Source organism: Neovison vison, chromosome 1, assembly GCF_020171115.1.
Source record: "Neovison vison isolate M4711 chromosome 1, ASM_NN_V1, whole genome shotgun sequence".
In the NCBI taxonomy this organism is placed as follows: domain Eukaryota; kingdom Metazoa; phylum Chordata; class Mammalia; order Carnivora; family Mustelidae; genus Neogale; species Neogale vison.
The window spans coordinates 183052864-183080580 of NC_058091.1; the positions used below are offsets into that span (position 1 = coordinate 183052864).

The 27717-nt window shown below is 41.2% G+C and overlaps 1 protein-coding gene and 1 pseudogene across 6 annotated transcripts in view; one reads left to right on the forward strand and one right to left on the reverse strand.

Moving 5' to 3' along the window:
• Positions 1–27717, forward strand: part of EPB41L4A (erythrocyte membrane protein band 4.1 like 4A) — a 257238-nt gene that overhangs the window by 153884 nt on the left and 75637 nt on the right. For all 6 annotated transcript variants that reach the window (XM_044264248.1, XM_044264234.1, XM_044264239.1 and 3 more), the window contains 4 exons: positions 2390–2478; positions 3089–3152; positions 22198–22289; positions 23587–23664. In XM_044264248.1, coding sequence (XP_044120183.1) covers positions 2390–2478; positions 3089–3152; positions 22198–22289; positions 23587–23664 — 323 coding nt within the window. The remainder of the gene's footprint in view (positions 1–2389; positions 2479–3088; positions 3153–22197; positions 22290–23586; positions 23665–27717) is intronic.
• On the reverse strand, positions 16376–16855 carry LOC122916885 (annotated as a pseudogene).

A 27717-nucleotide genomic window follows, 5' to 3' on the forward strand; every position in this document is an offset into this window, starting at 1 on the left:
TTAAACAGTAGGGGTGCTGCCTAGTACAGTTATTGCCACTGCAGTAATAGAAAGATTTTCGCAAATTTTCCTTATCCGCGGATAAAAACTTGCCGAATATAATCAGTGAACAGTTAAACTGAGTCTGTGTTGAGTGTTCTGGATCCATGTCTTAACCTTGAAGTCACTTCTCTCAATTGATAATTCTTTGTCAGTGAGGTTGAAGTGTCACTGCCTTTCATTTCATTTCATTTTATTTTATTTTTTTAAAGATTTTATTTATTTATTTGACAGACAGAAATCCCAAGAGGCAGAGAGCCAGGTACAGAGAGAAGGGGAGGCAGGCTCCCTGCTGAGCAAAGAGCCTGATACAGGGCTGGATCCCAGGATCCTGGGATCATGACCTGAGCCGAAGGCAGAGGCTTTAACCCACTGAGCCACCCAGGCGCCCCTGCCTTTCATTTTTTAAGAGTTTAATTAGCAATAGTCAAATTTGATGATCTGAGAGAACAAGCCAGGTGCCTTATTCTTTACCCAAAAGGAGTTGCTCGAGATGATGTATAGACAATGTCAATTAAATTATAGAATGTAGGGCGCCTGAGTGGCTCAGTGGGTTAAAGCCTCTGCCTTCGGCTCAGGTCATGATCCCAGGGTCCTGGGATCAAGCCCCACATCGGGCTCTCTGCTCAGCAGGGAGCCTGCTTCCTCCTCTCTCTCTCTGCCTACTTGTGATCTCTGTTTGTCAAATAAATAAATAAAATCTTTAAAAAAAATAAAAAATAAAAAAATAAGAAAAAATTATAGAATGTAATTTTTAAGGAGCCCTGATAAAACTTACCGTAATGCAAATAACTCATTTATACATTCATTTCTCAGTCTGTCTTTTGCACATCAGAGTTTCCTGAAACAAAAAAATCATCTCATTATTTGTAAAGGGTAAGAAGCATCCCTGGGCATACTCTTAGTATGGCAATAAAAGTTACATGTTTTGGGAGAATTAGTAGTTCGAGGATATTTTAGCTTTTGATCTCATTAATCATTAAATGCTCTATATTCCTGTCATTTGGGAACATCTCTAAAACCTTATGGAATAGTTACTATTTTCCTTCTAGCCACATTAATCTTCTCAGGCTTTTAGTTTTTCAAGGCATCTATTTTATAGGAAATGTGTAAAGAGAGAATCTTCTGCAAAATGCTTCTGCATTTTTGTAATGTTTATCCTAATTCACACACTTTTGTGGATGGTAGGAATTTATAGCAAATGAACTGGGTTCACTAGAATCTTCCATACATTCCTTTAAGATTGAATTTTTAGAACCAAAAGTACGCAACAGCTGGTATTCTCCCAAAACGTATCAGTTGTCTTACATTCCTTGGAAATGTGACTTTGCAGGCTATTATTTTCCTCTACAGTAGAAATAAAATTCATACATGTGCCGTCCTTCATACCCATTCTGTTTGTGACTTTTTTGTTTCAGAAACTCATTTTCTTTATTATGATTTATCATTGCCTGGAAATTAAGGGGGCTTCAGTCTTTACCAGAAAAGATGGTATGTTTAACTTTTTTGAGTGGTCTTAAAGTCACAAGCAGAAGTAGGAAGAAGCATGATAGAAACGTCAGAGAGTCCAGATGTGTGCCTGAAGGCAGCTGCCTGAACTTTCTGGAGAAGTGTAGTGGTAAACTAGCCTTTGTCATTATCTTCATCTGAGAATAAGATCAAGATGAGCCCTTGGGAAGGAACTCTTGATAGAAGCCAGTGGTTCGTGGTCCTTGGCTGTGAATCACCTGGAGTATTGTATTTTTGATACCTGGGCACCTTCATTATAGATTGTGATTTAACTGGTTTTGGTAGCACCCAAACTTCAGCATTTTTTTTTAAAGTTTTATTTATTTATTTGACACACAGAGAGAGATCACAAGTAGACAGAGAGGCAGGCAGGGGGTGGGGTGGGAAGCAGGCTCCTTGCTGAGCAGAGAGCCTGATGCGGGGCTTGATCCCAGGACCCTGAGATCATGACCTGAGCCGAAGGCAGAGTCTTAACCCACTGAGCCACCCAGGCGCCCCCAAGCTCCAGCATATTAAGCTGCATAGCTGATTCCAGTTAAGTGCAGCCAAGGGTGAATAGCATTGTAGACAGGGTGTGGGCTGAGTTGATCAGGAGTCTGATTGGTAATCAGGTTCTCTGGATGACCTGAATACACTAAGAAAACTTCAGTAAAAACCTGAAAAAAAGAAAAAAGCTAATTGTACTATCATCATAGCTTAGCTAGCTTTCTAAGCTGATGTTTTTGAAAGACTGGACCCAGTGTTAATGCAACATACCTTGTCTGTTATGGCCAACTACAGTTTGACAAAGGGCTTTGACATGAATAAATTCATAGTTAGAGTTTTATGTTTGTTTTTGCAGGGAGAAAACAAATCTGAGTATTTCTTAGGATTAACTCCAGTTGGTGTTGTTGTCTACAAGAATAAAAAGCAAGTGGGGAAGTATTTCTGGTAAGTATGACTTGAGGACAGAGATGGTATTAAAATTGTACACTGTACATGCTTGGCTTATGGGGCTGCTTTGACAGTGAAAAGAGAACAGGTATGTTTCCAGTGGTTGATAAATAAATGAGTGAAACTGGATATAAGTTTTCTCCCAGTGCATCTTAGTATGTATTTTCTTTGTAAATTTTAGGTGCTGTGATTCTGGACTCTCTTATCCATGTAGATCGGGTATAGTGGGGTTTCCTATCCATTTCAGTCTGTGCTAGTGATCTGTGGGGCTAGGACTCCTCTGATTTCTAATTCTAAATAGGGGAGGCATTAAGAAAGACTGGGTGCCTATAGCCCTATGCTGCATCTGGGAAGGCAGCACTGGCCAAGGGCCTGGGGATTCCAAGCTGGTCTGCATCTCCTAGAGAAGCACAGGAGAATGAGAACGGAATTTTGTTTCTGGAGGTGTCCAGAGCAAATGACCCGTAGGGAACTCTCAGCAGTTACTGTAGCAGTCTGTAAAGGAGCTGTGATGAGCCAGTATTTTTCTACTGGAAACTTCTCTGAATTGCTGGAAGATTAATTCTTACAAACTGCACCACTACCACCGTCTGCTTTGTTTTTTTAGGCCTCGGATTACAAAGGTTCACTTCAAGGAGACACAGTTTGAACTCAGAGTGCTGGGAAAAGATGTAAGTTTTTGTTGAGTGCTCAGCTTAACTGAGGCGGGAAGTCTTGTCTGTTCGTGGATAACTTAAAAGACGTTGTGAAGTAAAAAGTGCCCTGTTTCTCCAGTTGCAGCCGCATGGAACCAGGTTAATTGACTCACGTGCACAACTTCTTCTTAAGGAAGGGAAAGGGAAGTGAGTAGAAATGAATGAGTTGGTTATGGAGAAATGTCATTTTAGTTTTAGCAAAGAGAGAAAAAAAAAACCTCTTTCTAGGGCACAAGAGAGAATAGTTGGTGGTTATCATTATTAGAGTAATTTGCTTAAAAGTACTATCTATGAAGGTAAGATTCATATCCTCAGAAGGGTGTGGGCTGCATATAGGATAAAGTGTGTCCTAATTTTGTCCCAAAGTAAATTAAACGACCTGTAGGGAGTCACACTTCTGTTTTCTCCCTAGTTGAGCATGGTAGATAAACTGGAGGGGAAATTCTGGAGGCTCCAAAGGACCGTGTAAGGCAAAAATACTGACCTTCTCCCTACAACTTGACAGTGTCCTGCAGGATTGTTTGGGTAACGGGCACAGTATTTGTTGGAGCCTGGAGGTGTCTTCATGCCTTGACAGGTGGCTTTTAAGAAACCATGTCCCAAAAGGCAGGGATGGGAAAGCATCCTTTTAAGCTATCTTTGAAAACAATGCTCCCTTGAAGTGCTATTCTAATTTGTATTTATGGGATAAATTAGTGAAAATAGGATCTATGAGAATCCATCCTCTATGTCTTTGGTAGTGACTTTATGAAGACCAAAAACCTGAGTGAATGGCGTTGAATGACTTTCTGATGAGATGTCTGTTGTAAAAATGAGATGAGTGAAGCATGTGCTTCCGCATCTACATGTGGAGACGCAGGAAAGGAACAGCGGTGACGCCAAGCAGCAGGCACTCACACACTGCCTGTGGAACCATCAGTGAACTGACAGACGAGATTATGTACTGTCCAACCAGAAAACCTGATTTTTCTAGAAAAACAATACAATGATCCCTCCCTGAACTGTGACAGACTGACATTTATTGATAGCATTAAAATTGGATTTTGAAAAGAGTTTTAATTTGTCCGGAGGGGAAATTCCAGATTTTTAAAGAAGTGATAGTCCAAACACCTCATACTAGTTTGAAACAGTCTGTAGTTTTTTTCAACTTCTGATTGGAGGCATCAATCTTTAAGGATGGGCTGTAAGATTGAATTAAAAATCATCCTGGGTGGCTCAGTGGGTTAAGCCGCTGCCTTCGGCTCAGGTCATGATCTCAGGGTCCTGGGATCGAGGCCCGCATCGGGCTCTCTGCTCAGCAGGGAGCCTGCTTCCTCCTCTCTCTCTGCCTGCCTCTCTGCCTGCTTGTGATCTCTCTCTGTCAAATAAATAAATAAAATCTTAAAAAAAAAAAAAATCATCCCAAAAGTAGAACAGCTAATTAGATATAGTAGAGCTATATGGTTTTCTCCCTGTCCTGCCACTGGTTTCACATGACTTAATGCAAGGAGTCAGTCTGCTCAATATGTTCAAAATACTGTTCTGTGTTTTTAATAGGAATGTTATAATAATATAAGTCTTTTCATGGAAGCATTACTCTTACTTACGGTCATTTTCCCTCTTATACCTAAGTTATTTTTGTGAGTGAGGTCTTTGGTTCAGCTACTTTTTTTTGTTTGTTTCAGCTACTTTTATGTTACCATTAGTGAGCCTTAAAATGTCCTCTGCCTCAGGATAAATAACTTGGTAAAGTGCAGATAACTGGTTTTTCAACTTCTGAGATTTTTCATTATTAGGAGAAAGCAAAACAACAAAATTGGTATTTTTCATGTGACTTTTTTTTTTTTTAGAAGATTTTATTTATTTGAGAGAGAGAAAGAGAGAGAGCGAGCATGAGTAGGGGAAGGGACAGAGGGAGAAGCAGACTCCATGGTGAGTAGGGAGCCAGATGCTGGACTTGGTCCCAGGACCCCGGGATCATAACTGACCCAAAGGCAGATGCTTAACTGACTGAGCCATCCAGGCTCCGATCTGAGACACAGTGTCTTCTGGGTCGTTAGCCTGGTGTCATCAGTCTCTTGCAAGGTGCCGAACTCAGGCTTGAATCAAAGGGATTCTTTTTTTTTTTTTAAAATAAGACATTAGTCTAACCAAAGCATTCCATTTCATGAATGTTCTTGTTTTGCAGTCTGTGTTCTTTCTCCACCAGGGTATCTCTCTGTGAGGTAATGATTTACATGGTAATGATTTAATGGTAGTATTAAGTTGATTATTATGGAGAACTAACTGTAATCATAGATTAAATATAAAAGCCCCCTGAAACCTATCACCTGGACCAGTAATCATAGTCAGCTTGAAAAATGGTTGAAATGCTTATTCTGGTTTTCTGCTCCATTGGTCCGGTCAAAGAGACTTAACTCAGTATGCTCAGTGCTGTTAGGGGCCAAATTCAGAGATTCGGTTTCCAAAAGAACAGCAGTGGACTACAGATAAAAGATTTTTCCTGGTGTCATGCTATGCCCCTAACACTGTCCAACTCCATTTTTTAATAGTAACTGTGTCCAACAAAACACACCAGCATATCTTAATAAATACACAGAGTATACTAGTATGTACTATGTATCTCTTCCTTTGCATCCACAGGGAGATCTCCTCTTTGTCAGATATAACCTTAATGAGTTCAGTGATTGATTTTTTTTTTTCAGTGATTCGTTTTTGAGAGAGTAACAGATAGTTGTCCGCAACTAAAAACTGATTTTGTAAACATTTATTCCACTGACAGATTCAGCAGCTAATTATTATAAATACTTTTATGGATTATTTAAACTTCAAAATAGGTACTGTGACTTCAGTAATACCTCCCAGAAAATAAAGACTTTTAATATAAAGGTCTTTGATGATGATTTTAGAAAATCTGAGAAATATACTATGAAGAAAATGAAAATTACTTACTAAAACTCAGAGGTAATGATTATTATTTTGGTGCAATCCCTTTCAGATTTTGCCCTGTTAGCAGATGTATAATATATGTACATTTTTACACATATGAATACATTTCATCCCTTGTGCGGTTCTGTACACAGGTTTTATATTTAATATCACATCGTCAGCATTTCTCCTTTTATTAATGATATGTGCCTGCACAGTGTTTGGTAATGTGTTTTAGTTTTATGGGTTTAAACTTTTTTTTCTTAATTTTGTGGTTCAGTTTTTTCCTTCTGTTGTATCTTACAACCATATTCTGCTGGTAGATTGAAAGCTGTGGAATTTTATGTTGATCTCAAATCTGGCTGTGTTGCTGAACTGTTGTGTGCTAGCCAAGAGTTCTTAATTTGATTTGCATAAATTTTTGTAGGTATATAATTATATCATTTGCAAGGAAAAATAATTTTATTTTCCCATTTCTGTTACGTTTCATCTCTTCTGGTGTTGGTCATAACTTATAGAAAAGTGTTAAGTGATTTAGTAATATAAAGCATCTTTGGTTTCTGATTTTAATGAAAATATCACTATTCCACCACTTAAGTATTAGCTCTTGGTTTAAGGAATATATGTTTATTATGAGGGGTTTAAATTTTTAAAAGTCTGTTACCAAATGGTTGCTTTACACTGAATTGCTTGAGAGTGAACATTGTCACCTGTTCACTCACTGAGTAATGCTTATTTAAGAAATGCAGATGAGGGGCGCCTGGCTGGCTCAGTCAGTAGATCAGGCAACTCTTTTTTTTTTTTTTTTTAAAGATTTTATTTATTTATTTGACAGATTCCAAGTAGAGAGGCAGAGAGAGAAAGAAGGGGGAAGCAGGCTCCCCACTGAGCAGAGAGCCCGATGCGGGGCTCGATCCCACGACCCTGAGATCATGACCTGAGCTGAAGGCAGAGGCTCAGTCCACTCAATCCCAGGTGCAGCAGATCAGGCAACTCTTGATCTCAAGGTTGTGAGTTTGAGCCCCACGTTGGGGATAGGGGTTACTTAAAATCTTAAAAAATAATAAGCCAACAAATAAAAATTAAAAATCCCAACAAGAGAGGGTAGTGGCTGAGACCAGGGTAGCAACATTTCAAGTGCTAAGAAACTGTTGGATTCTGGATTTAGCTACATGGTTTAATGGATGTTGGGAGGTATGAGAGAGAGGAGTCCTTGTGACTTAAAGGTGTTTGGCCTGAAAGGCAAGAGGAATGGAGCTGCCGTCTAGTAGGGAGAGGAAGGCTTTGAGTAGAGCAGGTTTGGGGAGGAGTATCTTGGGACCCATGTTTAACATGTTGCATTTGAGATATCTGTTAGACATCTAAGTAGAGACATTTAAGAAGTGGGCTCTATGAGTCCAGAGTTTAGGATCGAAGTCTGGGCAGGATAGTGAGATCTGATAATCATTGACATATCCTGGTATTCAGAGCCATGAGTATATGAGGTCATTAGGAGAATGAATACAGATAAGAAGAGGAAGAACCAGAAAACAAGGCTGAGAAGCAATAACCAGCGAGGTAGGATGAATACTAATTGTATCCCATTGTGCCAACTAAAAATCACGTGTTATGTCAAATGATGCTGATTTGTCAAATCAGAAGAGAACTGACTACTGAGTTTAGGAATGTATGAGGTCACCAATGAGACCATTTTCAGTGGATTGAAGAGTGAGCTTTATCTCATTAGGTCACTCTTAGGCCTCTGCACCCTGGAGAATCACAAGGGACATGTATTCTTTACTATAGTACTCGTATGCAACAAAACCCCCTGAGGTTCACCTGGGTGGCTCAGTGGCTTAAGTGTCTGCCTTGGGCTCAGGTCAGCATCCTAGGAGTCCTGTGTTGGGCTCTTTGGTCAGCGGTGAGTCTGCTTCTTCCTCTGCCTACCACTCCTGCTGCTTGTGTGTACTCCCTCTTTCTTTCTCTCTCTCTGTCATATAACTAAAATCTTTAAAGAAAGAAGAAGAAAACGGAGACTCCTGAGAGAAGTCCATTATTAGGGAACACCCTCCCCCATGCATATTAATTAAGAAAAAAGCAAAAGAGGTAACCAGAGGAGTGGAACTGGAGAGGGTAAATGCAGATAGCTCTTTTTTTTTTTTAATAAACATATAATATATTTTTATCCCCAGGGGTACAGGTCTGTGAATCGCCCAGTTTACACACTTCACAGCACTCACCAAAGCACATACCCTCCCCAATGTCCATAATCCCACCCCTCTTCTCCCAACCCCCCTCCTCCCAGCAACCCTCAGTTTGTTTTGTGACACTAAGAGTCACTTATGGTTTGTCTCCCTCCTAGTCCCATCTTGTTTCATTTATTCTTCTCCTACCCCCTTAACCCCCCATGTTGCATCACCACTTCCTCATATCAGGGAGATCATATGATAGTTGTCTTTCTCCACTTGACTTAATTCGCTAAGCATGATACGCTCTAGTTCCATCCACGTTGTCGCAAATGGCAAGATTTCATTTCTTTTGATGGCTGCATAGTATTCCATTGTGTATATATACCACATCTTCTTTATCCATTCATCTGTTGATGGACATCTAGGTTCTTTCCATAGTTTGGCTATTGTGGACATTGTTGCTATAAACATTCGGGTGCACGTGCCCCTTCGGATCACTACGTTTGTATCTTTAGGGTAAATACCCAGTAGTGCTATTGCTGGGTCATAGGGTAGTTCTATTTTCAACATTTTGAGGAACCTCCATGTTGTTTTCCAGAGAGGTTGCACCAGCTTGCGTTCCCACCAACAGTGTAGGAGGGTTCTCCTTTCTCAGCATCCTCACCAGCATCTGTCATTTCCTGACTTATTAATTTTAGCCATTCTGACTGGTGTGAGGTGATATCTCATTGTGGTTTTGATTTGTATTTCCCTGATGCTGAGTGATATGGAGCACTTTTTCATGTGTCTGTTGGCCGTCTGGGTGTCTTCTTTGCAGAAATGTCTGTTCATGTCCTCTGCCCATTTCTTGATTGGATTATTTGTTCTTTGGGTGTTGAGTTTGCTAAGTTCTTTATAGATTTTGGACACTAACCCTTTATCTGATATGTCGTTTGCAAATATCTTCTCCCATTCTGTCAGTTGTCTTTTGGTTTTGTTAACTGTTTCCTTTGCTGTGCAAAAGCTTTTGATCTTGATAAAATCCCAATAGTTCATTTTTGCCCTTGCTTCCCTTGCCTTTGGCGATGTTCCTAGGAAGATGTTGCTGCGGTTGAGGTCGAAGAGGTTGCTGCCTGTGTTGTTCTTCTCAAGGATTTTGATGGAGTTCTTTCTCACATTGAGGTCCTTCATCCATTTTGAGTCTATTTTCGTGTGTGGTGTAAGGAAGTGGTCCAGTTTCATTTTTCTGCATGCAGATAGCTCTTTTGACACAAAGAGGAACAGGTAGAATGGTGGCTATTAGGGGAAACAGGACAAGAGGTTTGGTTTTTTAAGTTGGGAGAAATAATACCACATATATACTCTGGTGAGAATGATCCACCACACTTGGTGACGTGGTCGGGGGGAGAGACTTGCTGAAATGATACTCCTTGAGCGGATGACAGGGGATGACAGCTAGTGTATAAATAGAGGGGTTGGTTTGGGAGGGTGGCCAGGACAGTTCATCTCTGGTTAGCAGGCAGGAAGATGGAGCATGGGAATGTGGATTAGGATTGGTGGGTGGTTTGCTTATGATTGTTCTCCTTTCTGTTTTGAGGGAACGAGGTATCAAGGTCATCAGCTGAGGCTAAAGTTGGGGAGGAAGAAGTGGGTGTCTGAAGGAGGCAGAGGATAGGCTTAGTAATTTTGGAGAGAAAGTAGACAAGGCACATGTGGTCTGATGTCATCCTATGATAACTTGGTAGTACAGAGGGTCCTGAAATTTAAAATGAGCCCACTCCTTGTTTGCTTTTCTCCACACACATTCAGCAGTGCTGGTGCAGACGGGAAGCAAGTGGAGAGCTGGTTTTGTGAAGAGAATAGTACAAAGAGAAGGGCCAGGGAATTAGGTGAGCCAATCCAGTGGTTTGTCATGGAATTGAGACCTGGTAAGGAAGAGAGCAAGAACTGTGAAAGAGGGATGGGATCTGGTGGGAGGAGGTCCTGGTTGGAGAAGTTGAATGCTTGTTGGCGATGGAGAACTGGAGGCAGTAAGCTGGAGCGAGAAGGTGGTGGTCAGAAGTTTGGGGGCTGAGCACTGAGATCACAGAGGAGCTTCAGCTATTATAAATGGGAAGTTGTGGGGCAGGGTTTCTCGTCTCCTATCCCCCACCCCTGCAGCATCAGGGGACAGTTTTGGTCGTCACAGTGTCAGACGGGGCAAAGAGGCTGCTGGCATCCAGAGGGTAGAGGTTGAAAGTGCTGCTGCACATTTTAGAACATGTTGTCTACGGACAGGACATAGCGCTGAAGCTGAGAGCCCTGCTGTGGTGTGGGGTGGCAAGCACGGGAGTGAGTGGTTGGGATAGGGAGGAGGACAACAGCACTGGGAAGTTCAGGGAACCGAGGTGTCTGGGTGTTGGAGGTATTGTTTCTATTTACATATTGAAACTTCCAGTAATTAAGACAAGAGTAGTATTGGAGTGTGCGACCTGACTGCAGTAGCTTTGGTGTTTGAAGGGGAAGACTTCAAGGATGACAGCCACCAGAGATATGGCTGGTGGAATCCAGCGAGACCCCAAGCTGGGAGTTGTAGGGGGAAGAAGAGAGAGTGATCTAAAAGTGGCCTTGGGGAGCAAGCAGGAGTCTTCTCCACTTTCAGGCCCGGTGACATGAGGACACTGCGGACAAGAAGCCGAGCTCCTGCTCCGGGGGCTGCAGTAAAGACAGTGTCATCAGGGGAGAGCAGGCTTCTCTTGGCACACCAGGGGTGTAAGAGATCAAACTTGGGGGCAAAGGGATTTTACAGATGAGAGCCACAATTGTAGAGAGCACGGAGGAAGGGTTTCAGGAGTTGGGTGGTGGTGGTGGGGTAGTGGGAGGACAAACTAGGGGAATTGCTGAGTATCATTTCGGGGTGACAGATCAAGAGACATAGTAAGATGGGGTCTAGTGGATTTAAGGCAGATGAAGTGGAGAGGCTGTGGATGTCTGAAGGGAGTAGGGGTTGCTTTTCTGCTTCTGTTCATCTCCGCTGGTGGTGGAGGTAGAAGGCCTGAGGGCAGTGGGGTGGTCCCAGTGCACAGTGCAGTCTTGCCTGTTGTGGAAGGGGACCTCTTTTACCTGTGTGGTGGCTGGGGGACTTGAGCACGGGTGGAGGACCTGGGGGATGCTCCAGCCCTGAGCCTCACCCGCTGTGAGGAGAGCGGCTGCTGCGTGGAGCACACAGGAGGTAAGCACCGAGGCAGACACACTGATCAGGGGAGGTGATGGGAGGGCAGCCAATACAAGGATGGAGTGAAGTGGGCAGATCTGGGAGGCACTAAGGAGGTAAAAATGTTCCGATGGGTAGCAGATGGAATGTTTTTGTGAAGACTCAGGAGGGGTTGGGATCATACCCAGATACCTTGGTTTCATCAACAGGGAAAGCGTTCAGTCCCCAGCAGGAGGCCCAGGGGTTGGCCTAAGGCCTGAGAGATTGGCTCCCTTTTCCCACCCGAGGTTGGCATGTACATTTGTTGAATAAATGAAGGGAAGAAATGAGGCTGTGATTACTTTTATGTAGAATACGTCATGAAACTAACCTCAGCCTAAACTTACCCAGCGTGACAGGATGTCAACCCAAAAGGTTCCTGGCAAGTCTGGCTACAAGTAATTAGATGCATTTGGCCGAACTCTTTGAGAAAAGGACACAGGAAGTCCTGGAGGCCAGGAGTTGTCAGTGTTTATCAGCGAGCTCCAGAGGTCTCACTCACGTAAGCCAGGGGTTTCTTCACGTTGGAAGTGCAGCTATAGATTTAAGAATATTCTTTTTGTATGGAAATAATTCCAAATTTACAAAAAGTGGCCACAATTAAAAGATTGCAAAGAACTTAGTCATGGACATTCACCTATTTCCATTCACTCATTGTTAATGTTTTACTGCGTTTCCTTTTTTGTTTCTCTCTCTCTCTACACACAACACACACACACACACACACACACACACACACACGATTCTTTTCTGAGTGATTTGAGGGTTTTCATGTGTTATACATCTCTAAATACTCAGTGGGTATTTCCTAAGAATAGGGATGCTCTGTGATAGACCCACAGTACAATTATCAGCTTAACAAGTTTATGTTGATATAATACTTCTATCCTCTATTTTCTACATTGCAGCTTTGTTGGTTAGCCTAATAATGTCCTTTATAGTATTTTTCTTCTCTGGTATAAAATCCAGTTAATCTTCTTTGATCAGAAACGTTTTTGTAGCATTTTTGTTTTTTATGACATCGACTTTTTTTTTGAGAGAGCAGGTGCATGTGCTCGAGGGCAGGGTCGGTAGGGGTAGAGGGAGAGGAAGAGAGAAGATCTTAAGCAGGCTCCATGCCCAGCATGGTGCCTGACCTGCGGTTCAATCCTAGGACCCTGAGATCATGACCTGAGCTGAAATCAAGAATTGGACACTTAACTAACTGAGCCACCTGGGCACCCTACATTTTGGAAGACTACAGTTCTACCCCACTTTTTAAAAATAGAAGACTTCTGGTCACATGTTTGTCTGTTGTTTCCTTGTGTTTGGACTTAGGATCTGTGTTCTGAGCCAGAAAGCTGCATCCGTGGTTGTGCCCTTCTTAGGACATCGCCTCCGGAGGCATGGGATGAGCAGCTGTATCTCTTGGTGGTTAGACAAAGTTTGATCTCCTAGTCAGGATGTTGATTTCATTTCCCACTGAACAGTTACCGTTTTTCTTTTTCCTTCTTTATAGATAATAGGTAATCCATGGGGAGATACTTTAATTCAATGCAGATAGCCTGCTCCTCTTCAAAATTTCACTGTAGGCTTAGCATTCCTTGAGGATTCTTGCCTGATCTGATCTTTTATTATGATGCTGGTCAAAAGCTGATTTTCTAGTCTTCCACACCCCTCACATTCATCAGTCAGCCCTGGGCATTCCACTGTCAGTGGGAGGCACACTCTCTCTCTCTTTTATTTATCCTATCAGCGTGGAATTACTAATTTCCCCCACCATGGGGGTGGGGCGGAGATTACTGTACCTAGCTATTTTGGTGCTCAAGTTGTCCTAGATGTGGTCAGTGGGAGTTCCTTTAATCTGGCTCCTGTGCCCTTTTGACCTAACCCTATCACTCTCTGGGGTCATTTTCTTCCTTTTTGGTACAATTTGGTGTTTCAGGTGCATCTTGAACCTACTTTGCATCTATCCTATGTCTGCCCTGTTATCAGCCATTTCTCCAGTGAGTCCTGGTTCTGTTCAGAGGGGAAGGGTCAAGATCTGGGTGTTAGGTGTGGTCATTGCTCCTGGAGTGACTTTGATTTTTGGCCTTTTCAATGGACAAAGCTAAGGAATAAACACGGGCATGTATACATACATACAGATATAAATACATATATACATATGTGTGCATATGAACATGCTTATACTTACTGTAGAAACCATGAGTTCACACCACATCTCCAATTTCCATCCATCCCCATGGCATTCTTTCTGGCCTTCCCTCATTTCGTTTTTGTATGTCCGGACAACATTGGCTCCCAAGCAAAAGAACACATTCACTTGTTTGCTCAGTTCTAAAATTTATCTCAGATAGTTTCAGAATTGCTTTGTCTAAACCACTAAAGCTGACAGTTAGTTGCAGTTCTTTCATTCACGTATACCATCTTGCCAAGACTGAGGGCTTATGGTCAAATACCGTGTTCAGAATGTACTTGGGTTGGCCCTTCCTTCCTGCTTTCCTTACTTCTGAGGTTTGGCATTCATTTGTGATCTGGTTAGGTTTATTGTTTCAGCTTTAGATCCCTTTCGTATTCTTCCTTATTTTATTTTTTTTTTGAAGATGTAGAAGATTAATGTGCAAAGGTCCAAGCTGTATAAAAAGGCACAGAGAAGAATCACTACTTTCCATATGCTCTCAATCCTCTTTCCCTACCCTTCCTTGTAGGTAACCAACTTTAATGTTTTATGCTTCATCCTTCTCAACTTTGTTTGCGCAGATAAGCACATCTGAGACCTTTTCCGTCTTTCTCCCCTCAAAGTAGCACACCGTGATATGTCTTTATACTCAGCTTTGCTTTCACCTAGTAACACCTCCTCGAATTCTCCATCAGTCCATCGAGAGCTTTCTGGTTCTTTTGTGCATCTACATAGGACTCCTTTGAAATTGTCCCGTAGTTTACTCAACCACCCTCTTCTGCTTAGACAGTTTAGGGGAGTTTTCAGTAGTTTGCAATTATAAATTTTCCTCCAGTGACGTTGTGCCTATGTATTTTTCTGTTGTGGAAGGAGCATCTTCGGGGTAAATTCCCAGGCATGGGGTTGCGTGGTCAGAGTGTAAGAGTGTAATCCCCTTCTCCAGCTCAAGTTTTGGTGCCATTTCACATGCCCATCTCCACATATGAGCGCACTGGGAACTACAGACATGTTCTCCCCAACGCATTCCTGAGTGCATGGGGGAGAACACGCATTCCCTTAGTAATAGTCGGATCCTGATGCCACACTACAGCTTGGCTTGGCATCTTTCAGGCTCGGAGATGGATCGCTAGCCATGGGGTCGGATAGCATGGTTTAGGTCCAGGCTTCCCACTTTCTCTAGCTTTGCACAATTTACTGAGCAACATTTAACCCGCATTTCTTTATCTATAAAGTGAGAATGATAAAATCTCCCTTACAGGGTTGTTGTGAGGTTGAAAGCACCTAGTCTGAAGTTGGGCTTAAAATAGGCTCCTGATTTATGTCTCTGAATCGGAATTGTGTTGGCCTCCTGCCACCCAGAGATACTGAGGCTTTACACAGGAAGGGCTCAGGGAGCACCTTGTTCTGGACCCATCTCTGCTGGTGAGTAGCTTTTGCCAAGGCAGGAAGGGGAGCACAGGTCTCCCAGGGCCATGAGTTTTCCTCTGCTTCACTTGCTGGTACGTTTGTTGACTTTTTCTATAATTAAAACACATGGGCCACATATTTGGAAAAATTTTTAAAATTCTGCTATAAGACATTTTTAAATTGAGTATCAGTAGATCTTACCAGAGATGCCTTCATTTTGAGAAGCTTAAATAACATTTGTAATTTAAAAATCTGTAACAGTTATAAACTGGGAATAACGATTATCTCTAAAAAAATAAATCTGTAAAAGACAATTATCGTATGATTTCACTCTTATGGAATTTAAGAAACATAACAGAGGAGCATAGGGGAAGGGAGGGAAAAATAAAGTAAGACAAAATCAGAGATGGAGACAGACCATAAGAGGCTCTTAAATCTAGGAAACAATCTGAGGTTTGCTGGAAGGGAGGTGAGGGGAGATGGGATAATTGGGTGATGGGCTTTAAGGAGGGCCCTTGATGTAATGAGCACTGGGTGTTCTATGCAACTGATGATTCACTAAATTCTACCCCTGAAACTAATAATACTCTATATGTTAATTAACTGAATTAAAACAAAATTTCAGAAGTAAATCTGCAAGTAGAAGAGAGAAATGCCAGTATGTTAGTAAACACTATGGTTTGTCTAAGGAGAAGGTGAGGAAAAGATAGAGTAAATCAAAACCAAAAGCCAACCATCTGGATGCCTGGGTTTGCATCCGTGCATTTTCTCTGGTAGGAAGCAAGATAAGCTCAACGTAACAGTTTTCAAAGTTTACTGAAACATGATACAAATATTCTCTAATGTTTTGGCTCATGTTTTCTCTTGCTGAATTTTTGGGAGGAAAAGGAAAGAGGAGAAGCAACACAATCTAACACATCCTTTCCAGTGCTATAATTTAGGTTTCTGGGGGCTAGAAAGAATTACATGCAGTTGCCCATCAAGCAATCAATCTGTTCAGCTGTAAAAGAGGTAAAAAGGTTTTTCACATTTAGTAAATGTTTTGGAATATCACCCCCACAGCGGACAAAAAAGTACTGGAATATTTTTGCTGTTTTTGTTCTTTTATTATAAAATGTATATGCAAGAATGGAAATTAATTTGATTCTCTAGTTGCTCCACTGAAATGCACAGTGATTTTTAATTCAAACCGTATTACACGCATTTCAAAAGGAATTTTTGAAAAGTAACTCTGTGTGTGTGTGTGTATATGTGTGTGTGTGGGGGGGTGTATGTGTCATGTGAAAGTTTCTTTTTTTTTTTATCATGAAAAAACTGTATTTAGATTTAGCCAGCTGGACTCAGTTTAGATGATCCCAATTTTGTTGGCAACATCCAAAGCATCATAGTCAGGGGCCAGCCGAACGTATGCCTTCTTCTCTCCATCAGGCCGGATTAAGGTGTTGACCTTGGCTACATCAATGTCATAGAGCTTCTTCACAGCCTGTTTGATTTTGTGCTTGTTGGCCTTGACATCCACAATGAACACAAGTGTGTTGTTGTCTTCTATTTTCTTCATGGCTCATTCAGTAGTCAGGGGGAACTTGATGATGGCATAGTGGTCAAGCTTGTTTCTCCTGGGGGCGCTCTTTCGAGGATATTTGGGTTGCCTTCGGAGACGCAGAGTCTTGGGTCGTCGGAAGATAGGTGATGTGCGGATCTTCTTTTTTTTGTGACTGTGGACGCCTTTCAGCACTGCTTTCTTGGCTTTCAAAGCCTTTGCTTTGGCTTCGGCTTTGGGAGGGGCAGGGGCTTCCTTCTTAGCTTTCGGCGCCATCTTCGTAAAAGGGATCCATGTGAAAGTTTCTAATCCAGAGTACTAAAGAGTCCTTCCTTGAAAGGAAGTGCTTTGCTCATATAGATCAGGGAAATACAAGCACCTTACCTTACCAGCTTTTGGAGACGGACTGCCAGAGTGCATCCGAAGGAATGCGCAGATCTGAGTGTTTAATCCCATGCTGCCCAGTTTGTTTGACTACAGCACTCTCTGATGCCAATATTATAGGACACGAACACCGTTAAGAAAGACTCTTTAGGGAGCACTATGTAAAGATAAAGCTTGGGGCGCCTGGTTGTCTCAGCTGGAAGAGCATGCGACCCTTGATCTCGGGGTTCTGAGTTCAAGCCCCACATTGGGTATAGAGATTACTTAAATAAATATAAAAAGAAAAGAAAAAACCTGAAAGAATGAGGTGATATTTTACTCTGTGCCCTTCCCAGATAAGAAGGTTGTTAGTTTGTTTTGTGACAGGGCTCACGGTGAATTCTTTACTGAACTCAGGATGCCTAGAAGAGAGAGCAGTGGCAAACACAGGGACAGTCACTAACACAGACATTGTGCTCACTTTCTTTCATAGTTCAGCTTTTAAGGCCCTAGTCATTCTGTCTCACCATTTATAATGATAATTTTTCAAAGCACAATTTTCAGTTCCAGCCCTTTCCTGCCTTTGCTTGATTAGTAGTTAAATTATTTCAGTCATTTGCTATCAACCCTCTGAATTCAGATTTTGTTTCTTTCCCTAGTGCCTAAGGTCAGTTAACAATTGCCAGGTATGGGGCGCCTGGCTCCATGGGTTAAACCTCTGCCTTCAGCTCAGATCATGATCTCAGGGTCCTGGGATTGAGCCCCGCCTTGGGCTCTCTGCTCAGCAGGGAGCCTGCTTCCCCCTGTCTCTCTGCCTGCCTCTCTACTTGTGATTTCTGTCAAATAAATAAATAAAATCTTTAAAAAAAAATTGCCAGGTAGATACAAATCTTGTTAAGAGTACGTGTTAAAAAAACAAACAAACCCACCATACTTGAGACTTATTTTTTTTTAAAGATTTTATTTATTCATTGGAGAGAGAGAGAGCATGAGCAGGGGGTAGAGGGAGAGGGAGAAGCAGACTCCCTGCTGAGCAGGGAGTCCAACTTAGGGCTTGATACCAGGACCTGGAGATCATGACCTGAGCTGAAGGCAGACACTTAAGCATCTGAGCCACCCAGGTGGCTTCCCCATACTTTCGACTTCTAATCTTATCTTCACTCTCTTTTACTCTCTCCTCTCCCTCTGTGATCACTGGTGATCAGAAACCTCTCTGCTATGGGCCTGTCCAGTTTTTATGTAATGACTGCATCTTAATATTGTTAGAAGTACTAATCTTTTAAAAATATTTCCTGGTACAGTGTGCCTGAGGTTACTTCTGTGACCTTGGAGGTGGGTCATATAGTAGGATTGAGAAGATGTTTAGCCCATAATTCTAGGGAACCTGGGGAAGGAGGACTGTCTCTTTGTGGTTACTTCCCAAGATAGCAACAGAGGAACCAGTAGAGCATGGCCTGGCTGTGGCAACAAGGGTCAGGCATGGGAGAAGCAGTTGAGAATCAACTGGGCCCAGGGTGAGTGCATTTTGGAGCTCATAGTGGATGTGAGCCCCTCCAGGATCCTGCCAGTGATCTCAATACACTTCAGATAAGCCAGGCTGAAGTAGATTTATTTCCTGAAGCTTGCAAAGAGAAACAGCCAGCAAAGATGGGAAAAGGTTTAAACCAAGAGATCCAAGGGAGTTAGGTTGGGAATTCATCGATATGATACAGGTCCTGAATTCTCATAAGTGATAGAACTGGGAGTTTGAGCCAAGTTTACCTAGGGCTCCAAGGTGCAGTGAACCGCCCCCCCCACAGTATCCAAGTTACAGATGATTTAAATGCTCAGTTTATAAAATAAAAATATTATAAAAACCTGTATCAAAAAACCTGTGTGGCTTAGTTGTCTGACTCTTAATCTGAGCTTAGGTGGTGATCTCAGGGTTGTGAGTTCAAGGCCCGCGTTGTACTCTACACTGTTGTATAGAGCCTACTTTAAAAAAAAAAAAAAAGAGAGAGGGAGAGAGAGAGAGAGAGAGTCAGAGAACATAGCTTTTTTTTCTGGCATGAAATGACAAAAGTTATAAAGGTGTTTGAGTGAGTGCTTTTGCCGAAAGTAAGCAGTTGGTGCTTGGATAAAATATCTTAGCGGCAGGTTGGAATGTACCTCTGGAGTTGTATCTACTCACCTTTGTAAGAATGAATGGAAAGGTGCTAATTGTCTGTGTCTGTTTGGAAAAGGTTTAGTAGGAGAGAGAGACCTTTGTGATGCCATATCAGACTCATTCATGCCAGTGGTTACTGTCAGTGGCAAAAATGCATGGAATTTACTCAGAATTCCTGGTTTCTTTTCTCCTTACGTTAACCCTCCTTTCAGTATTTGGATTATCCTGCTAAGAGTGGGATAAAAACCAGGCAGCTGGTGTTACAGCCCTGTATTAATGGAGAATGCATTCATACTTGTCATTTGCACATGGCAGAAGTAATTAGGAGGACTGTGGGAACCTCTTTTGTTCCTTTAATATATCTGTACCCAAGGAAACTGGAGAAAACCCAATTCTGGTTGGATCTTAAATACCTTTTCTCCTTTCATAAAGTAATGGTGATTAAAAAAAAATACATATATATAATATCCTGTGGCTGGGGCTCTATTTGAAAAGAAAAAGAATATAGATGTTTATGTCAAGAGTAAAATGAAAAACAGCCCAAGAAAAGTTTGAGAGGATTTACTTTATTTTTAAGATTTGAATGCTTTTTGTTTCTCCTCCATTTTTAGAAACGTGGATAAATCTTATTTAATTACATATGTAGAAATATGTAATTAAATAAATTTCTACATATGTAGAAATATGTAATTAAATAACTTTTTGAAAATTTGTTTTTGGGTATGCAAATGCCACCTTTCTGGTGGATGCTCTTGCTAAAATTTTAGTTCAAGTCTCAGTGTCACAGAGTAGTCCTTCCTGGCTACCATTTCTTGTGGGTCATAATAATAAGTAGGTCCTGGCCCACGTGGTGCTTTAGTTGTTGGAAGGGACAGGAAGGTGGGATGTAGATACTGAGGTGGGTGGTGGCAGGGGGGAGGGGACAGCCGGTCCTTAAAAATGCTTTATCTTAATCATTTATCAGGATACAATGTAATCACAAGCAAAGTTATTTTAAAGGAAAATGACCTGTGCATCATATTTTTGGGTAATCCAGTGACCTTAAAAACATGAACCTATTCTCTAAGAAACTCTAATAGTGGTTGCCTCTGGGGAAGGGGATTAGGAACAGTGGTGGGAGAGAGATTTTAGTTATCAGCATGTGTCCATTTTGGTAACTTGTGGCATTTGTACCATGTATATATACTATATACTAAAAGAACAAAGGTAAAAGGGAAAAACCCCTCCACTCTAAGCATTCCCATCTCCTGGTGGGATGCTTGCTTTCCCACCTTCACCCCAGAGATCTTCTGTGATTTCCTGTGTTCCCTCTTCCCCCATTTCTTTTGCTTTTGAGGAAAACCTTTTCTGAATTCATTAACTTTTCTCCCTTATCTCCAGTTTTGTAATTCCTACCCCTTTCATGAAAGTCACTGGAGATTTCTTACCGTGAAAGGCAGTCACCTCCTTTCAAACCCCGTTTGACCTTTCCAGGTCACTTGAGACTTGTGCTCTTTTCCCAGCCTCTTTGACATCATTGCCTCCTGGTCCCTTCTGACCCCTCTCCCTGCATCTTCACAAGCATCCTGGCTGTGATTTTATCTTCACGCACTTCATTCTGTCTCCCTAAACAGTCTCTTTTTGCTCTCGGGTGAAATCATCCGTGTCAGCAGGAATGGCCGTCCCTTCACCCCAGCGTCTGCATGTTTCCTGGCCCCCTTGGGGTCTTTAGTTCCCCCTTCCACAGGCACCTCAAAATCCAAATCTCCTGAACGTGCCATCCATTGCCTTGCTGTCCAAATCCCCAACTTCTTCCACTTGCTATCTTTTATTAGGTAGCATTCCCAAGACAGAAACCTGGGAATTGTCTAATGTTTCCACTTCACAAGGTTTTGGAGTTACAGGCGGCCTTGCTGTAACACGCATAGATTGGCTCCATTGTCCTCATAAGCTTTCATTTTACAAATAAACCTCTAAACTGGGCAGCCTCATTCCAGATGGACTTGGAAGAAATTTCATGCATATAAATACTCTGTCCTTATTAAAAGGTGGGGAGGATCCTTTCAGTGACTCCTCTGCTTTGCCAGTTTTGTGTTTAGACATCCATAGAAACCTCATTCCAGGGACATTTCTGCCTTTGAGACTTGAGTTTGCTCATATTGTCTTCGATAAAAACCAATAACAAACCTTCACAGGACTTGTGGTTTATTATTTAGTACTTCTATTATATTTTGCTTGGTTTGCTATTCAGTCACTTAAAAAAAATAAAGAGTATCTTCTGCCCAATTAGAATGACTTCTTATCTATTAAATGTAGGTAAGTAACCACAGAATTAAAATAATAGTTGAAATTTAGTTATACCTGTTGTGTACTTTACATCTGTCATAGCATGTATTTTTTTTTCTTTTATGTATTTATTTATTTGGTCATGTCATTTAATTCTCCCAGTAACTGGGTGCAGAATGCAGAAGCTCTGAGACATGATTTGGACATGCTTAGATGATACTGCTATGGTGGTCACTCCTCAGAGGGGCCCCTCTTGAGATTCTTTATGTATCAATTTAAATGGGGCCTGTATATTCCTTAAAAATAATCCAGCAAAGGGGCACCTGGGTAGCTCAGTGGGTTAAAGCCTCTGCCTTCAGCTCAGGTCATAGTCCCAAGGTCCTGGGATCGAGCCCCGCATCGGGCTCTCTGCTCCTTTCTCTCTCTGCCTGCCTCTCTGCCTACTTATGATCTCTGTCTGACAAATAAATAAATAAAATCTTTTTAAAAAAATAATCCAGCTAAGAACTGGATTTATGGGCATTTCCTTTTTATTGGTGGTGTCCTGTTTGGGTGCCCATTTATGATGGAAATGTTTACAGTCCTTCCATGCCATGCCCCTGATCATCCATGGTTGTGTGGTGACAGAGGGGATGCCACTAAGATTTATATGGAATTTACATTTTGTAATTTTAATTAGTAAAGGTGGTTTTAAGGCAACACTCCAAAAATCGTTACCAGGAGATAATTGGTTTTTGTTTTATGTGTTAATAATGTCTCTCTGCTTACTCGAATTTTTGGTAACTAGAAGGTGGCTGTCACACAAAGAACATTATGGTCAGTAATTTATATTTCTCTCTCTCTTTTCTCTCAGTGCAATGAAACCTCATTCTTTTTTGAAGCTCGAAGTAAGACAGCTTGCAAGCATCTTTGGAAGTGTAGTGTAGAACATCATACATTTTTTAGGTATGTTAATATGAAAGTTTTATGCATTGTTTTAATAAATGAAAATTGATTTGTTTTTATAACAAGAGTTCTTTTCTGTCCACAGTAGAAATTTAGAAGTGTTTCTCCTCTATTAATTTTTTTCAGCCACCTAATTTTCTGGATCATACTAATTCGTACACACACACACACACACACACACACACATATCACAGATACCTTCTTCTCTCCTACTACAAGAAAGGGTCAAGGATGTTTATATATAAAGAGTGCAGCTTTGGTAATGGAAATTAAATGTTCTGTGGCTATACTAAATTTGAAATGCCTCTTAGGCATCTAAGTAGAGGTGTGGAGTAGGCAGTTGGGTGTATAAGCCTCTTGGGAAAACCAAGGCTTGTCTTGGTAATTACTAGGTAATTAAGGCAAAGGGACTGGGTGAAGTCATCTGTGGCAAGAGTGAGGAAAGAGAAGCGGATAGCCAAGGACTGAGCTGCGGGATCCTCCCAGCATTTAGAGGGCAGTGAGAGCCAACAGGGAGTGTAAAGAGGAGTAACCAGGAGTGTGTATGGGAAAATGGGAACTAGGGAGGCAAATGTCCTGGTGAAAAAGAAATTGGCAACTGTGTCGCATGCTCCTTGGAGGTCAAGTAAGGTGAGGGTAAAGAATGGACCATTAGATTGTGGCAATACTTTTGTTTCAATCCTTATGGTGTAAAGATAAAACCACATCCTATCAGGTAATATATTAATGCTTTATTTTTTGCTTTTAAATTTCAAGCTAGATTCATTCTTCCCCTAATTCCTATTTGGTGTGCATGGAGCACTTCTCCCAAATAGTATGACATTGAAGAAGTATTCTTATACAGTGACCAGTGTCCTTTATAGAGTTTATATTAGGTGAAGGATGTGGCCCAGCAGGTCTGAGACATCACTTCTAAGCCAGTGGGGCCTGGGCCAATGAGCGCCACATGGAAGGTGTCTGTTAAAGGTACCCTGGGATGGGAAGTCCCGAAATAAAAGGAAAAGTGAAACACTGTATCAGATTTACTATGAAACCATGGCATGGGTAAATCAACATAGTGACAAAATTCTTAACTAGAGAAATTAAGTTAACCTATGTAAAATCCTAGAGAATGGTTGTATTTCAAATATTAGCTTAAAATAACTGATTATTATTTCCTGTCGACATGTAGAATAAAATATTTCGACAAGCTGTAAAAAAGTGTTGCACTATGTTTTCTCCATAGCTTTTGCTCAAGTGTTGTATAAATACCTGTATTTATGAATTCTTATATAATTTTCTTTTAAAAATTTATTAGAATGCCAGAAAATGAATCAAATTCATTGTCAAGAAAACTCAGCAAGTTTGGATCCATGAGTTATAAGCACCGGTATAGGTAAATGGCATTTTTCCTTGGGGAAGGGTGTGTGTGTATGAATAAATAAATATTGAGTTCAGTTGTCCACATGCATGCACATTAAAGTTTATGACTTGAATCTTTTTTCTTTTTCTACAGTGCTCATGAATTTCAAGTGTAACAGTTTATTAAAACTTTCTTGACAGGGGCACCTGGTTGGTGCATCACTTAGGCATCCTAACTTGATTTTGGCTCGGGTCATGATCTCAGGGTCATGAGATTGAGCCCCTCTTTGGGCTCCATGCTGGGTGTGGAACCTGCTTGGGATTCTGTTTCTCCCTCTCCCTCTGCCCCTTCCCCACTCTCCTTTCTCTCTCTTGGTCTGCCCTATGTCTAGAAAACAAAAAAATTTGACAAAAACAGCCTTTCAGGTTTAAGTTAGGGCTTTTAGAATGTGGTAAAGTTTATTATCTTCAGACATTCATTTCGATACAATTATTCTTCATTTCTAATTGTGTTTTGATTATGAAACAAAGTAGATATTCTGAATTGGAGCTGAATGGTGTTCTTCGAACATTGACTTGATCCCCTGTTGTAACACAATGTATACTTTATATTGTGGATCAAATCATGTTTCCTGCTGCATAAAGCCTACATGTAGTAATGCTGTAATTATATCTAAACTTGACTGAGCAGTTACTAAGTGCCATGTATGGTGGTAAATGTTTCATTTATTGCTTCATTGAATCATTGCAGTCTTCTTAACGTTATCCTCCTTAATAGGTGAGGAAAGTAAGATTCAGAGATGTCGAGTCACTCTTCAAGGTAACCCAGCCAGAAAGAAGGAAATGGGGGGTGGTCCCCTTCCTGGCAGTCTAACTTAAGAGGCCTTGCCTTTGGCCATTAGGCAGACGTGAACATGTTGCAGAAAAAGGCTGATTGAGTTTAATACCAGCATTAAAAATGGGAACCTTTGATGTTGTAAAAAAGAACTTGTTGTGTTTCAATTCAATCTGTTAGAGGCCTTGCAAGCCAAGGTATTAGGTGCCCAGAGATAGAAAGAATCTGGTCTAACCACTTCGGTATAAATAAAGCTACAGCATTATTCAGGGAGTGAAAAGCAGGTCCCGGGCCCTGTAAAACTCAGGTAGGGTGTAGGAGTGCCACTCAAGAAGTAGGACACTGTTCTGTCACTTCCACTGGAGACTTCGCTAAATGAAATGCTTACCTTGGAGACTTAAAAAATAAAGCCAAGTCAGGTGTTGGTAGGACAGTGATATGCCAAACTTTAACTCCTCTTTTTTAAACCCACTTTTTTTGGGTCCTGAATTTGAAATGAGAGATAGTCGATAAAAGAGAGATTAATAATAAATGCTTAGTGTATTAATCGTCACATATTATTCACTTTGGTACTTGCTCATTTGATGACTTAAAACTTAACTATTATTGGGGCACCTGAGTGGCTCAGTGGGTTGAGCATCTACCTTCGGCTCAGGTCATGTACTCAGGGTCCTGGGATTGAGCCCCATATCGGGCTCTCTGCTCAGTGGGGAGCCTCCTTCCCCCTCTCTCTCTGCCTGCTTCTCTGCCTACTTGTGTCTGTCAAATAAATAAATAAATAAATTCTTTAAAAAAGAACTTTGTTTTTGTATTATAGATGTTCTTGGTATTTGTATGAAACTGTTCATCGATACTTAAAAATTTAACCTTCGGGTCATTAAGGTTGTTCCCTAGTTAGTGCTATAATTAATCAGGAATTTAAGGAAAGAATATTTACTTTTATACTGAGAAGAGCTGATAGTCAGTATTTGGGCTGTTTTTCCAGTTGGGGCATAAAACATTTTTGGGGTTATCAGGAGAATGTGTAAATCTATCTCCTTGTCACTGAAATGAAGCTAGTGAAAAGGCATCTGTCAGTGTTCATGCTATTAAAATTGTAATTATGCTGTTTAACATATGCTGTAGTTGGTTTCCACAAATTTACCCATACCTGATTTCTCAAATTTATTGAAATGCAAATGTTGTGGCTACTGGGAATTATTATTAGCAGGTTATTGGATTTTGCATATTAAATATCATTTCTTCTGAGAAAGTAATTAAAGGTAACCTTTGCAGAATTGGAAGCTCTGCTAAATCTGTTCTAATTTTGTGGATGGTATTAACTCCCCAGTAAGTCTTAATGAAACCCAAATCTCCGTGTCTGTGTAGGAAGCATTAACATTACACCATCCCTGAAGAAAGATGTTTCAGCCCCACTGCCCAGAGCTAGGCTCACACAGAGGTGGGTCTCTTGACTGCTGGGTGGTCGCCAGCCCGTGGACCGTTAATTGTCTAAAGAGGAAAAGCAACCAGCCTTTAACAAACATCATATGGTTACTCCTTTCTTGAAACACTCTGGAGAAACCGTGGAATAAAAGCAGAGTGCTGGAAACACAGGCAGCCCCCTCCTCTACCCAGCAGGCCTTCAGAGCATGGGGGATAGAGAACAGCATGACAAGTGATTGTGGTGTGTGAATGTGGGTGTCTGCGTGTTCTGTGAGTATAATTGTCTGTGTTTATAGTGGTGCGTGCGTGATGGAGGAAGACCCGAGTTCTACTCTTTATACTCTTTCCTGCATCTTGGGGCTTACAGAATACCAAGAAGATTCCAACATTCTTTAGAAATAGGAATTATTAAGAAGGAAAAAATTCAATGTTTTTAGTGATCTGTGACTGCCAGTCCGTTAAAAAATTCACGGTTTGTGGGTAAACTGAGCTGAAATCAGAAATCTAATTCTTTTGTTGTTCTTTTATTATCAGATAGGAATAATTTGAAATAGGTTCTGATTAAATATTTTGTTATGCACTGAGCGCTCTTTCTTTGAGCCCCTCAAAAACTGACTTTGCCTTTACCTGTTAAGTTCGTAGGTGACTCCTGGTTAGAATGAAGGAATGAGGTATATAGAATTTATACTCCAGAAATGAGAATTAGGCATGAGAAATCCCGCTGGGGACCCAGCTGATCTTCTTATAGGACTGAAATCACATGAACTTCCCACATTTCTTTAAGTGTGGGGGAGACCATGCTCTCACGAGGACCTCTTTTGTGTCAGGTGCTTTAAAGTTTTACTTTATTTAATCTGTTCAATGACCTACCAAGGGAGGCGTCATATCCTCATTTATACAGATGAGAAATTTGAGCACCCCCCCCCAAATAAAGTAACTGAACGAAAGACCTTGAACCAATAAGTGGCAAAGCTGGGATTTGAGCCCAGATGTCTTTACACTTGTTCCCTCTCCCTTACCCCACCGATTGCCAGTTTTGCCCTCCCCAGCAGAGTGTGTGAGCCAACATGGAAGGAGGCAGGGAAGTGGGTGATTATTGGGGAAGCAAAACTATTTCCTGTCACTATGGAGAGCCACTAGACAGGTATAGGAACTCTCACACTTTACATTGTAAATCTCTATTTTCATCCCATACTTTTTGCTGCAAGGAAATAGTAAGAATACTGTCCATGAATATTTCTGCTCAGAAAGAGACTGCTAAGTAGAAATATATTTTCAATGAGGAAAATGAGGCGCCAAGAGATTTTAAAAAGAATCTGTTGAAGACCACACAGTGGTAACAGAGCTGTGATTTAAGCGGGCCTTGTCACCTCAAACCAGATGGCTCCATGTTCTGCCCTTTCTTCTGTGCCAGCAGGCTGGGTGACAGCCGTCTGGAGGTCAGAAGACTGACTGTGGTCTGGAGCCCTGTACAGGCTGGGGCAGATCAGTTTATGTTTCTGGACCACAGTTTTATTAATCTTGTAATAGGATTTTCTTATTTCTCCTCTATTCCTGAGAGAAACCATGAGGAAAAATTGAATGATGAAGTAAAATCTCATTATAAAATGCCACTGTGGCCCACATATTGGTTTATATTTTTAGGACAAATATTTCTTCCTCTCTGCAGTGAGGTACACAGTACCCAAGTCTTTCTGATAACAGAGAAAGTCTGTTGTAAGTGGCTCTTATCTTTATACCTCAAACCATTTATAATAATGGAATTCTGCTCTTTATGTGGATTTCTTTCTTTCTTTTTTTTTTTTTTTTAGCTTTTCAGGAGAGAGA